This window comes from Egretta garzetta, unplaced genomic scaffold (assembly GCF_000687185.1).
Source record: "Egretta garzetta isolate BGI_Z169 unplaced genomic scaffold, ASM68718v1 scaffold243, whole genome shotgun sequence".
NCBI lineage: Eukaryota > Metazoa > Chordata > Aves > Pelecaniformes > Ardeidae > Egretta > Egretta garzetta.
Genome location: NW_009259041.1, coordinates 793,762 through 807,804, shown reverse-complemented (window position 1 = coordinate 807,804; position 14,043 = coordinate 793,762). Strand labels below are relative to the sequence as shown.

The following is a 14,043-nucleotide window of genomic DNA, read 5'->3' as shown; positions in this document are numbered from 1 at the left end:
GGCCCCTGGCCCCTCGGACCCAGCCAGCCCAGCTCCCCCAGCAGCGGCCACCCACCGGGGCCCCCACGTGGCCGGTCCCACACAGGGAGCTGTCACACAAGGTACTTTTTTGGGTTTTTTTCCCTTTCTCCCCTGACTTTTATCTTTTTCCATGAGAGCCCCTCGCTCTGCCCGCCAAGGGCTGTGGTACCAGCGGGCTGATGCTCAGGAAGGCGTTGGGCTGCATCGCTCCGTTGCCGCTGCTGCAGTGCGCCGCTGGCTCCCAGGCACTGCAGAATCGGGAAAATTAAAAAAAAAAAAAAAAAAGTAAGAAAATTGACATTTAGAAAGCCCAGGAGGTGCAGGTAATGCAGCAAGCTCCCTTGCCTGACTGGAACAACCTGGCCCAGATTTAGAAGTTTGCACCAGCCGAATGCTGGAGTTTTCCTTCCCCCCAGCAGCGCTCCTCACCCCGCGTCCCGCTGGGCGCTGCCAGGGAAGGCTCTCGCACAAACCCAGCAGCCTGCACCCCGTTACAAGGCCAGGCGCGGGAGCAGCCAGCCTCTCCTCATTGCAAACCCGTGGCAAATGCCGTGCTGCTGCCAGCGAAAGGCGAGCGGCAGCGCCGGCACCATTCCTGGCACCGGCACCCAGCTCTGCCAAGCACTGCACAAAGCCACGGAGCCTCTCCCGGCCAGAGCTTGATGCACCGAGGTTTTCGGGTACAAACGCCACTTTTAGTTAAGACCTAAACCTAGCCTAGCGCTGCCAGGATCCTTGCAGCACGTTCCGTTAAACCTGATCTATGGAGTTTGCTCAAACCTGCCTGAAACTCCTCCCGGCTGGTTCAGCTGGATCCTGGAGGTGGAAAAGGCAGGGAGAGGGGGTGCAGCCTTGGGGGGGCTCTGCTCCATGGGATTAAGTCACTGTACGACACGTGCCTGGAGACCCCCGGTCTCTCCCCTTGTCCAACCCCTTCTCTGGGCCACCCTAAAGCCCCGTTGGCTCGTTTTGCTACTGCTGGTATAATAATTTCTCAGGGATTCAGGGTGCTCTGTGGTTGGCAGGTTGAGACTGGGCACTGGAGCTCAAGGAAAGCACAGGCATTATCTTACAAAGGAAATTTATTTCATTTTATGAAGTTTTATATTACATGCATTGACCGAAGCTAGTACAACAGTTAACAGCAGGCCTGGGGTTTGTCCAGACTTCCATTAGTGTTTCTGGAATAAACCAGGCCAAATGAAAGAATCTTTTGCCCTTAGAAAATACAGTCATCATACAAGGAATGGTTTTTTTTTTTTTGTTTTCACTTTAATTGTTCCTCCCTTACTCCCTGCCTTTGAGCTGCATATAGGCAACGCTCCGGCTTACCAAAAAAGGTGGCAGGGGAGGAAAATCTAACACACACACACACACACTCCCCCCCATACACCCCTACTGAACCATTGAGATGGGAGGACCGAGTCTAGCTCTACTCAGAGGAAAAAAAAAAAAAAAAAATACAAACAGAATACCAGGAATAAAGCTCTAACAACAAACCAGATGCAGTACCCTTTAAAAATTTTACTAGATAAAAATGTTTTACACGTTGTTCGATGAGATGCTACAAATTCCTTCTGATCGGTTCTCTTTCAGTTTTGTGGGTTTGGACAAGCAGCTGAATACACTGAGATATTGATTTCTAAAAATAAAAATATTGCATTCTTGTCAGTGTCTGTTGGATATACCCTCATACCCACCAGAGGAAGGTGTATAGTGCACCGGAGATCGCAGCCTACTATAGGCTTAATATCAAGTACAGAGACACAGAAGCAGATGTATTCATCAGACCAGGTTGGTACGGCAAACGTCGAGCTGGAACGCGCTCGTTTCCACGCAGGGAGGACTTGCTACAACGTCCCCCTTCAGTCCCCTGTCACTTGCGTGGCTTGGCCGTCTGAGGTTTGGTTGGTGGACTGAATGAACATGGGCTGGGTGATGTCCTGGCCTGCAGGCATGGTCACTTGCTGGATCTGATAAAGTTGCTGGCAGAGACAGAAGCAGGGGAAAGAAACGACTGTCAGTTCTCCCGCTCAGCACCAGCTCCCAGCTCCCTCCAAGCACAATGCTCTACATTAACCCTACAGGTTTAGCGCTGGTGGTAGCAGCAGCAACTCATGGGTCCAAATAAAACCCGTCCCAAAAACCAGACTGCAAATTGCCGCTAGACATTCGTTGCTAAACCATAACAGAGTAATGCTGTGAATTCCAGACGCCCAAGTCAGGCTCAGGCTACCTGTGCAACGGTCAATAGTTAGATACTATGACCTTTAATCCTAAACTGGTTAGGACTAAAATGGATCCCACCCAGAGTGCAAGGGACTGGACTGATTTAGAGCGAGCACAGCAGAACACGAAGAATCCACCCGAATTAAAAGCAGCACAACATCCACTTAACCTGCTCCTGGTTACGGTTTGCTAGCAGAAGTGTTTCATCAGGAGGAGCAGATTTGCCACAACACGCAGACTTCAGGACTGTCTTTCTAGCCCTTGACTTCAGAGGGACATGGCAGCAACGAACTCCAAGTCCTTACCTGTCCGTCTGTGAACTGGCTGAACTGCTGCTGTCCTTGCTGGACTTCCGTCTGCGTTATCTGCAAGGATAAGAGAAGGACTGTCACTGACAGCGCTTTGGAGAGGGGCAGAACCCCACTAGCAATATCCTGCTGCTGCCTTTTGAGAGCTTTTAGACTCTTTCAAAACTTCCCTATCCCCACCACGTGGTAAGATACGGCTCACGCCGCCAGCCCGCTGCCATGCCGGTGCTAACCACAAGTCAAGATCACAGGACATGGGATTCAGCCGTTCCAAACCAAACACAAGCACGTCCTCCCTGACTTTCACGAGGAGAACGCGGCCTCCGGGGTCACAGAGAAGCAGCCGCCTTCCTATCCTCTGAAGGCAGAGGAGAATCCCTTAGCGACCGGTCTCGACAAGAACACGAGGCAACCTGCCGGCAGCAACGCTGGTCTTGACGTTTCACCTCTGCAATCGCTTCCCTGAGAGGTTGCGTGGCTGCTCCTCCCTCACCCAGCCAGAAGGAGCAGAAGTAAAGAGAAGATTGATGAAGTTTTACCTGCAGTCAGCTCAGAAGCAGCGTGAGCTTTGTACAGCGAGACACACACACACACTTACACATATGCATGCACCTTTCACATATAGGTAAAGGAGGCTTCCACTATGCTCCTTGCTTTATTATTTTGATGAAAGTAACAGGAAGAAAAGAAATGCAGGAATCCTAGCCCAAGAGTTGGTACATTCGACCGGAATTTGCAGTTTCAGGAGCTAGGGAACAACACTTTACCAGTTAATGTCAGCCCTGCTGTTAGAGTGCGTACCTGCTGTGCATTGGTTGCAAGCGTCTGGATCTGCCCCTGGACTACCTGGGTGCCTGACACAGGTTGGGCTAAGCGGATATACTGCAGCTGGCCAGCATTCAACTGAACCTGGAGACAAGCGGAGGGGGCAGGGAAAGAAAATTAAACAGGTAACTCCGTAACCTGAAACACAACAAACTTGCCTTCTTGTTCCCACAACAGAAGCCAGAGTGATAGATGACACCGGGAAGCTTCAGGTGGTCACCGGTTGAGATGTGTAACTATCACAGACCCTGCCAAAGCAAGAACGAAGTCCCCAGAACTCCTGCAGGTTCTTGAAGTAAAACCCCAAGGAAGCACAACGTGAATTCTTCCTCCAGAACGGGAGCAGTCAGTTAGTAGCTCAAGCACATTAATTGCTGAATTTCAGCGAGCTTTGAGAACACTTATTTTTCTTTTTGGTTATGAGAATCGAGTTACTACTTCGATGTATCATTTCACATAAAGAAAACTCTTCTGAGCTAGCTGCACATAATGACGCTCCTATTAAATCCTGCCAACAAATATAAAAGAATATATGGGAAATTTTCACATAAAGACAGCAGAGATGACAAAACCCAGGGGTATTGCAAGGTAACACTTGGAAGCTTTTAATGCAACTCTCTGCCAATATGTGTCACCCCCAGCTGGCAGAGGCCAACACTTTCTGTGTCAATACCTTGTGTAGAACATTCAAACGCAAATTTATTTCCTACAACCCTGATCTTGCAAGGTTAGGTGCTTGGGGGTGTGGGATATGAAGACAATACATCACAGGTTACGATGATGCCGACAACTGATACCTGAGAATCAGTAAAGAGGCCAGAGCGCGTTTGATACTCTGCTGAAAAATGGACGAGTGACAAATGCCGCATTTTTCATTTTGTGATATTTAACTTTAGAACACTTAATTCACAGCCTTACAGTTAATTACATACAAAACATGTTTTGAGTTGTCTTCTTTTTAAAAAGGGGAGAGAAGGACATAGAAAATACTTTAAAAACTGCTCCCTGCCAAAGGTTCAAGTGCCTAGAACATGGTCTTGGCATCTACACAGTGCCGCTGACTTCACCAGCTGTGCCTAAAAGCTCCAGTATTATTTCAAGAGCAAATAAACTCCTCATGAGCATAAACATTTCAATAAAGAATTTGTTTCTGTACCGAGATCCGCTGGCAGATCACGTTTCCCACACTGGGGGCTTCTTGCTTAGATTTTAACTCCAGGGCTAACTGAACGGGTGAAAGCGATTTAGAAAGCGCCTTCTTCCAGAAGTGAGGGTAAGCTCCAAAGGACCTGCTCAGTGAGGTTGAGCTAAGACACAGATTAAATTTAACACAAAATTTATGTGGACAAACAAGCGATTACCATTTCATTGATGTATATGCTTCCTTCCAGTTTTTCCTCAGTTGATAAAAGTCACTTTTCCACAGGCAACCCAACCTGTGGTCCTAGAGTAAGCGGTAAACCGCAGCAGAGAAGTGCACGCAGCATCAGGAGCACGTGGAAAACCAGCAGAGAACACGAGCCAAGTTGTCTCAACACTCCCACAATCGCCAGAGGCACTACCAGTTTTATGAGAGTGTTTCTAACTCATATTTGCGTTATGCATGAAAGATTCTTTGCTGAACCCTAACAGATACCAGAGTGACAAGGAACTATCAGAAGAGAGCGCTAACTGTATCAAGAGAGAAAGGAAACTCAAGGGGAGAAATGAGAAAAACGCAGGAGAAAGAGCAGAACAGACAGCAGCACTGAACAGACCAAGGACCGCAATTCTGCGAAACCAAACAGGGCTTTCCAGCTTGGGGCACTAAAAAGCTCTGGCAGCGAGTGCGTGGCTCCATGTTTTATTTTACTTCACTTGCTGGAAGCGAGCAAGGGGAAAGTTCAGCACAAACTGTGATTCTTCAACACGCTGTGATTAAGAAGAATCCTCTTAATTACAGTCAGAGCAGCATCTCTGCCAGATACAGAAGTGTGAATTGCTGCTATTTCTTTAAAACACTGCTCCCACGTTGCTCTGTCTCGCAGTCTTGCAACTGTTAGAGACCTAAGCGCTCCCAAAGACAAAAAATACTCCACTCTGGCACTTGGCAGCTTCTGTCCTACATCTGCAGCGTAAGAAGCTTCTGAGGACCAGTCACAGCGACCTGTTCTTAGATGCTCCCAAGCAAGAAGGTAGAAGCATACGCTCAGCCAAAGCCAGGTGCTAAGTAAAAAGCCTCCACAGTCTCACACTCCTAAAACATGGGACCACTTGCAACAGGATCCACCTGTGTGGAGAACCCGCAGAAGGTTCTGGTCCCCTGACAGCTACTTTATAAATAATTCTTTCTCCTTAGCAGATCTCCAAGCCTCCTTCCTGGAGGGAGTTACAGCATTTGCTGGAGACAACTGGAAAACAAGTCTGACTGTTCTTTTATTGCTGAACCAAAGGAGGATGCTGCAACATTCAGTGCTGTTGTAACAGATTCATTGAGGCTGGAGGTGGAGGGCTCCTTCAAAATGCTCTGAAAAACAAGTATCTTGGAGAGGCTTTCACAAGGAAAGGAAGGAATAAAAAGAAAAAAAAAAAAGAATGTAAAAGAAAGGTAGTGGAGAATGCAGGGAAGAAAAAAGGTTGTTTGGAGTAAAACACTGTACTGGGCAAGCAATTAACTTCCCTTCTGACCAACACCTTAAGCCAAGCAATAGGAATCAGCTGAAGACTTAAGAGATGAAAAGAATTTGGAAGTGACTTGGAAAGAACTGGCAACACTCACAGTCTAAACCTTTTTCAAGGTGCTATGTCAAAGCATGAACATTTGCCAGACGTACAGAGGGAAGATTTTCTAAATCTTGAAAAGCAAAACGTGTGTGAAAGATCAGTTTTGCCACAGCTGTGGGTATGCTTCTTAATAACAGGAATCAAAGACAAAGTGAAATGCTTGCCTTGGTCACTTGGGCTGACCTTTGGGCTGCTGGTTAAGTACACAGAACTGGACAGATTGTTTTTTTCTTGAAGAGGTGTGAAATTTTCCAGATGGGAACCAAAAGACCCAGCTTTGTTGTGGTAAGTTACAGAAAGGGGGGGGGAGGGAAGAGGGGGGGAGGTGACTTTTTTTGACCCACATGTTTACCTAGGACACATGCCAGAATGTTACTGCTGATGCTGGGTACTCAGAATTCCATTCTTAAGGCCACAGCAGGTGGCACGTGGATGTGAAAGCGGGGAGATATTTTGTGGTTCTGCAAAGCCATTCCTCCAACCAGCTCAAAGTATTTTGCAGAAATATTTCTTGTAACATAAAAGTTTATTAATATACTCCCAGCTGGCACCTTTCCCACTCAGTCTGCCAGGTCATGACTTCAGAGTGCAGAGGCAGAACCAAGTAAAGGCAAAAGAAGTTCATTATGCTTTACTGAAACCATGCTGTAGTAAAGAACTAAGGTTTATCCAGGAAATACTTTATTTATTGCTTCCTAATCGTAACTATTTCACTCAGGGGAAAGTGTTGGGGGCAGGCAATGACTCTACACTAGATGGGTTAGATTTGTTTCCTCCTTCGTGTCACACCTGGTTAGTTTTCTTCTCCAAGTGCAGGAAACACACCACTCAATCCAAGCTTCCTCTTACAGGTAAAAAAGCATACATATACAGTCTCATGCCAGAACACCAGCGGACAGTTTGCTCACAAGACTGCTACACATTTCTATTGGTAAAGTCTTACTGGTATTTGCTGGATTTCTCCTGTATTGGTGATGATCTGCTGCATGACTTGCATGGTCTGTCCAGTTCCACTCTGAGCCTGCTGGGTCTGTCCTTGCGGCTGGGCCTGCACTATCTGTACCTGCTGGCCTTCTCCAACCTGCATCGTCACGGGGGTGCTCTGCATTCAAAACAGGGATAAGGACCAAGCAAGGACTGAACACAGGTGAAACCGCCACAAGACACAGAGATTGTAATACAGAGACTGCTTCCTAGGCCCACTGTTACTTGTTAATGCTTAAATCACCACAAAGGGAACCCAGGACCTAGACGACCCTTAGTAATAAGGTATCTGAACACCTGGTTATGACCAGAAAACACATTTCTGTATTTTTCTAGACTGTTCTGAGCAGCGAGAGCAGCGTACTGCAATATGGTACAGGTGGGTGAGTTGAGCGTTTCACTGGCTCCACCGAAGTGCAAACCCCCCGAACGCTGCTCAGGCCTCACCTGCCCTTGCTGAGGCTGGGCGATGATGATCTGTCCCGGCTGGATGGTAGTTGTAGACGTGGTGGTCTGTTGTCCTTGCTGCTGCCCCTGAACCTGCACTGCAGCAGGCTGCTGAGCAAGCGTGAAATAATACTGTACAGGCTCAGCTGGGGTCACAGCCTGACGCACCTCTTCCTGCAGCACAGGTAAAAGACAGGTAAACGGGGAGGGAACAGATCAACATCCAAAAAGCCACCCCCCACCTCCCCCATAAGCACGCTCCCTGGGAAAGCATTTTCAATACTTTGCTCCTAACAGTTTACCTAAGTAAATCTGAAATGATAAATCAAAACAGGTTTCCTCATTTAGTCAGCTATACGGAAATCAAAAACATTTCCAATACCCTACGTATAATAACGTAGTCACCAATTTCGTTATGAGAAGCAAATGAATAAAATTACTGTAGTTGAAAACCACGCAACCCCTCATCAGTAAATTCCATCATCGCCTGTTATCTTAACACAAAGTGAATTGCAAATGCACCAGGAAGACTTACAAAGCCTCATCTGTCAACAAAACCCTCTTCTTAGCCTACGTGCCCAACACAAATCTCAACCTTGCTCTGATGTTAAACCCCTGGGAATAAGAGTCACGGACTTGATGCGCCTTTATTTATTTATTTAACTCCAGCTTTTCCAGAATTAGAACAACTTCATCTGGTACGGCGGCTTAACAGTCTGATTCTGCCGGTAGCAGGAATATCTCAACAGTGTGAAGAAACAAAAGGCTGCTTCACTGTCAGAAGCTGTAATACTGCTGGTTTGTTTTATCTAAGCATGTCTTTAGGAGAGAAAAACCCCTTATGATTAATGATATCTTAGGCAAAGAAGTAGATTTTCAGAGATTACGTTAAGTGGCAAGCCGTTAACACTCAAGAATCAAAATTCTTAAGCTCCCCAGAGGAGCAGCCGGATCTGGCACCTTATGGAAGATGCAGCTCACCAGATGTTCACTCCATGGCAGAAGGCGTAAACAATCCTCTCCCAGCCACCTCGAGTTCACAGCTGAGAGTGTAGGATGTTTACACGTGCTACAACATGGCAGATTCCCGCTTACACCAGTCTGCTCGACTCCCCTGCATTACCTGAGGCTTGCTCATGGATTGCCTTCAGCGCATCCAACTGAACAGGAGAAGACAAAGTCGCATCAAACAAGACCAATGTTGTCTAGATGGGTACCAGGCTAAGACCTAAGAGAGCACTTGTGCTCAGATGCCAGTCGCTCAGACTCACTATTGGGAAGTTTCTCGGTAGCCTACCAGAAAATTACTCCCCAAAGATTAAGCTGTTCACAGTTGGCTGTAATCAAGAAGCGACTTCTAAGCTTGGCTCTCAGAGCAAACATCAGCACCGTCCCACGGTACTGCAAACCACTGCAATCAAACACAATATTCCTACACGTGGTAGTTCACTGATTGTTCCTACCTGCTTCATCAAATACTTTGTGGGAAGGATTAATAACAAATTTTAAATATATATTCAACAGGACGTGTCTTCAGTTAACCATAAAACTGCACGCCGAGAAGAGCGGCGGCTGCTTCCGTAAAGCCCAGTCCTTAGAGATGTTACTTCTAGAGCATTCCAGTCCTCAATTCCTAGCTGAATCCTGAAACAATTAAGGCAACTGAGTACCGCTGTAGGTATCTATTCCAGGTTAAGTTGCATTTGCTACAGGCAAAAATGGCTTTAAATCCCAATCTGCTTGAACAAGGTTATAGCACGTTTGCCATCTTCTATTTTCAAGCCATAGTGTTAGTTACCAGAGAAACACAACAGTCACGGTTTCATTCCCAGCTCTTCCACGTAACCAAAACTAACTTGTCAAACAGTCTCTTCGGTGGCAGAGATAAAATACAGACTGTACCCCCAGCCAAAAAGTGCAGGCTGTCAGCCTACATGCAGCCACTTTTCAACACTGTTGAATCAAAGGAGTGTTTTCCACTCCGAAGTCCTAACCTATGTTCTCACCGGGCAGCTATTCCTCCGTTAAACTTCTCTTGCTGTAAGAGGTATTTCTAGTGATTCAGCAGTGTTCACAGGCAGGGGAGCTACTGGCGAGAGACGGGTCTCTGAAGCCTATTTCAACCCAAAACCCGTCAGGGTTTCACTGCTGATGCTGTGCAATCCACAAGACACTGCTCTGGTGTGAGGTATCATCAAGCCACGTTAACCCAGCAACCTGTATGCATCCATCACACTACTAAAATACTTCAGGCATTCATTTCCTTACGGAACTTGAATGTTTTCTGATCAGAACATTCTCACGTGAATCAAAGGGCTCCAGCAAGGGTAAGGGATGGACGATATTCTCCCTCCCAAACACAAAGTAGGTCTAAAAATAGCACTACAACATAGAATAAGTGAATGAGGCACCTGAAAGAAAGAGAGAACTGAATTTGCAATGCCAGAATTAACCTGTGTTACTTCAGGCTGCACCAACTCGCTTCATCTTATCAAGCTGAACAAACTCAAACGTGGGTTTTCCCTCCCCCAGTTCAGCAAAGCATCGAGAGCGGCTGCGCAGGTGGCGGCTTTGTCTTTTGATTTAATACTGAACTAATGATCTTTGGATAAATCATCTCTGCTGCACCGCTGCAGGGATAAAGCAGGGAACTCCGTGAAGGAATGGAAGGAGCTGTGCCACGCTCCCACTTGTGACGCTCACCGTATCTACAGAACACAGTTCCCAGCACACCTGTAATGAAACCTTGGGATGCTGCTAATTTTAACCATGGCTGACTGCAGCAGCAGGATGGACTCTCCTGCATATACCATGACACGTAAAGGTATTTTCTGCATTTACTAGAAAGTCATGCTGCTTCTGGAAATCAGAATGCGAGGTTAAACTCAACTCAGGACATCATCGGAAAGGATGAAGCGTGTATTTCTTCCTCTTGGCCATCATTTCAGTAGGACTTTAAGACAAAAAGTAGAATAGCAACCTCCAAAATCCAGGTCCACAATGGAATTGCCGGTCTCTACACTGAAAGCAGGTGTCTTTTCGCATGTTATTCAGATTTGTATTGGAATACATAAAAAACATGTCAAAAAAACCAACTTCCAAGTAAAACACTTGCCAGAAAGATGCTCTAAAGTATGCCAGCCTCTCCAGTAGCACTCACTAGAGAAGCTATTTTAAGGACCACCTTGGATTTTTTCAAAGGCTAACATGCTGCAAACCTTCACAAGTATCAGAAAACCAGTTGAAGGAATTCTTAGAAATTGTTATAAAATACTGAAATTTACTGTTCAGAGAAGAAATTGCTCCAGTTGAGTCCTGGGCAATGATTGCAGGAGTTGCTGAACAAGGTGCAGCACTATCCAAACGGAGCTGCTCCCTAGAAGAGGTGTACTGATGGTAGCCCAGCCACTTTATCTACCAGGCAACTTGTAACGAAGAGAGATCAGCAATTACTGAACTGGTGAACTTTTAGCAGCAAAACACCAACCTTTTGGGGTGAAGGAGATAGATTTGTCTACCAGGAGCTGGATCTGTTTCTTTGTGCGTTTGAAGAAGCAAGACTGAGCTTCAACCCCACCTCACTGCATTTTCAGCACCGTCTCAAACACGGAGGGAAACACGTGCTTTGTAAAACACGAGCCTGTTACCTTTCAAAGATCTTGGGCTCAGATGACCGCGGCAGCCTGCTGCTGTAAACATCCGACTGAAAGCTCCTTCTGACACCTTACAGCTTCCAGTCAAGGATGTTTACAGGAGCGATGACTGCCCCAGAGCGTGTGGGAGGTGGTACTTCTAACCAAAGAAGCCTGTTTCTCCCTTTACAAGTCAAAGGATGCAAGCTCAGCACACTTTTTAAAGTTAAATTTTTTAACATTGGCAACATTTGGTATCAGAGCTATTCAGTAATCGTTTTGTCACTTAAGGAAATCCCCAAGTCAGAATTTTGGAAGTCTCCACTCAAGCTCTATTTCCATCAAAAAAAATTTTAAGCACCTGAAAGCTACTGCAAATAAACATGCAAAAAAGAGAGGCACAAACCCCATGTTTAAATCCAACTCTGCATTGCTTTGTCAACTCTCTTCAGTTAGAGACTGAAGTCACACCGAGGGAAGGACAGACAATAAAGGCAATCGTTTTTGTGTCTCACCTGCCGCTTCGGAGGCTTCAGTTCATCTCTTGGGACAATATCGATAAGAAAGTCAAATTGATCAAACTTAGTAATTGCCATGGCAATGTCGTTCCTCTACAATGACAGAAAGAAAAAAAAAAAAAAAAAAATCATCAGCTTTAGAAGTCTGTTTTGTCACCGGATAAATAAGGTTAGGGCTTTTTAACTGAGCCAAGTGAGAGCCTCTTCTCCAGATCCCGGTGGCCAAGCCAGGTGGTAAGAACTATTTCAGTACCACCACCACCACCTCATGCTAAGGGAGGCCTCCAAGATGCACAATAAGGTGCTTATCAAACTTTTAGGCTTTCACAGTCATCTAGTCACCCACCAGTTAATTGGGCTCTCCACAACGGTACCGCTGTAATTCACTACAGAGGGCTCGTGACAACCACCATAAGCCTTTTAGCACATTAAAAGAGGGGAATTCTTCTAAAAGTAATTTTAAAATACCAAAGATATCTGAAAAGAAGCTTTGCAGAAAGACCAGGATGATTGCTCCATGCGTTGGTAGCTACATATGCAGAATCTATGAGTTGGGGATGGGATTAAAAAAAATATCTTATTCAGGGAAGGGGAATCCCAAGAGATACTGAGAACAAGCTTCAGCATGTGGAAGGGCACAATGGTTAACAGAAAGCATGAAGACTAAAACATATACTCAGCAAACTGGCCAAACATGTATCAGAAAAAGGGATGTGCAAGAGCCAACGGGCTTCTACGAAAAACTGGCAAGGTAAGTATCTTCTCAAAAGGGCTTATAACTTAACTTTTATACCTTGCCTGAAAAAGAAATCCAAGGAGTAGCATTAGGTCAAAGCATTGAAGACCTGAAGAAAGAGTTACTCAGCAATAATTCATCACTTAAATGTATTTGCTTAAGATTTGAAACAACCCCTAAGATTAAAAAAGCTGACTTTCTTAAAAAAAAAAAAAAAGGAAGGAAAATGTATTCAGTCATTTTAAAATTCTTGCAAGCCATCTTAAAAAGTAGGGCTAACTCAAGAAGCTATTTAAAGTCTCGTTCTCATTAGCTGAATATAAATTCATAAAGCATATATATATAAAAAGATTTGAGACAAGGATGCCCACGCTGCCTAATGAGTAGGTAAAATTTAGAAGTCTAGCAATCCCCTCATTTCAGGCTAGTTGACATTTCTAAACCTTACACTGTCTTGGCATTTAATTGCCAAACAACGATCACTTCGAAAGCACAAGAGAGGCGTTTCTTTTGTTCTGCAGGCAGCATGTATTATAGAAGTATCTTCACCAGGAAGAAAACTTCGACTGAACAGATGTATCTCATATTTCATTCTCCACGCTGAGAATTGGGTTCAATCCAATTTCCTCAGGAACACACTTCCATAACTCAGACCTCTCCACTCGAAATTTTCTTCCTAAATACTTGATAAGCAGAGACCGCGTTTCTCCAGCTGCACTGTCCATGCGGAGAGCAGCTGTTCCAGGATGGCAGCTGCTGTGGAAGGCAAGGCAGCCAGAAACAAAACCCGAGTCAATTCAAGGTCTTGTACATTAGGATGGGGATTCAAGTACGATTCTGAAATAAACAGATCCATCCAAGCTTGAAAACTGTTAGCAGGACATGCTCGAGTCAGCACTTGTACTTAGGAAGCACCTTGCTTATGGAATGTCTATCAGATACATCCTTCCCCCAGTACCTGCGTTAAAACCTGGGTAAAGCAAGTAGTATTAGCCCAGTTCAGTGGCGATTAAGTGGCTGGATGCCCATTCAACAGGACAGCTTTGGCCTGAAATCAGACGCGTCTCCTTGCCACTACAGCAATCTCTGCGCCGGGGTACAGGAGAGCTGACACGGTGCTAAATATCACAAGCTCTCACCTCTGATCTGAGGGCCCGAACTGATGGTTATTACAGTTTCAAGTAGTTCTGTTCAACGTGTAAGACTAAAAGTGAATGCCACTCGTCGTCATCGTGTCATGCGTCATCCCCCCCCACCAAAAAAGACCCTGAAGAGTTACAGTTTACTCTTGAACCACTAAAGAATGACTATTATTGCAGGCCTCTCAGTCCAGAAGAAACAGTAATCTGTTCTGGAGGAGGGTATTTCGGTTTTCATCTCTACACATTTATTGACACAAACCAACACCTACAAGCTTACGTTAGAACTGCTACCGAAAACCAAATCAGTTAGAAGTCCAACAGCTACAGCTATCTGGAGTTGTTAGAGCAGGTCACAATTAGCTGACAGCTGCAGTTTTGGTTTTGGGGGGGTTATTGTTGTTGTTAGTTTTTGGTTTGTTTTTTTTTTAAACGAATTAA

At 45.5% G+C, this 14,043-nt stretch overlaps 1 protein-coding gene across 9 annotated transcripts in view; it reads right to left on the bottom strand.

The window, feature by feature from the left end:
- Positions 1 to 1,137: 1,137 nt before the first annotated feature.
- The window catches only part of NFYC (nuclear transcription factor Y subunit gamma), a 32,317-nt gene continuing 19,411 nt past the window's right edge, over positions 1,138 to 14,043 (bottom strand). For 7 of the 9 annotated variants that reach the window (XM_035890548.1, XM_035890549.1, XM_035890552.1 and 4 more), the window contains 6 exons: positions 11,725 to 11,820; positions 7,578 to 7,751; positions 7,090 to 7,248; positions 3,360 to 3,467; positions 2,556 to 2,615; positions 1,138 to 2,006 (listed from right to left, as the gene is read on the bottom strand). In XM_035890548.1, coding sequence (XP_035746441.1) covers positions 1,887 to 2,006; positions 2,556 to 2,615; positions 3,360 to 3,467; positions 7,090 to 7,248; positions 7,578 to 7,751; positions 11,725 to 11,820 — 717 coding nt within the window. In that variant the 3' untranslated portion in view covers positions 1,138 to 1,886. The remainder of the gene's footprint in view (positions 2,007 to 2,555; positions 2,616 to 3,359; positions 3,468 to 7,089; positions 7,249 to 7,577; positions 7,752 to 11,724; positions 11,821 to 14,043) is intronic. The other 2 variants (XM_035890554.1, XM_035890556.1) reach the window with 2 other exon arrangements.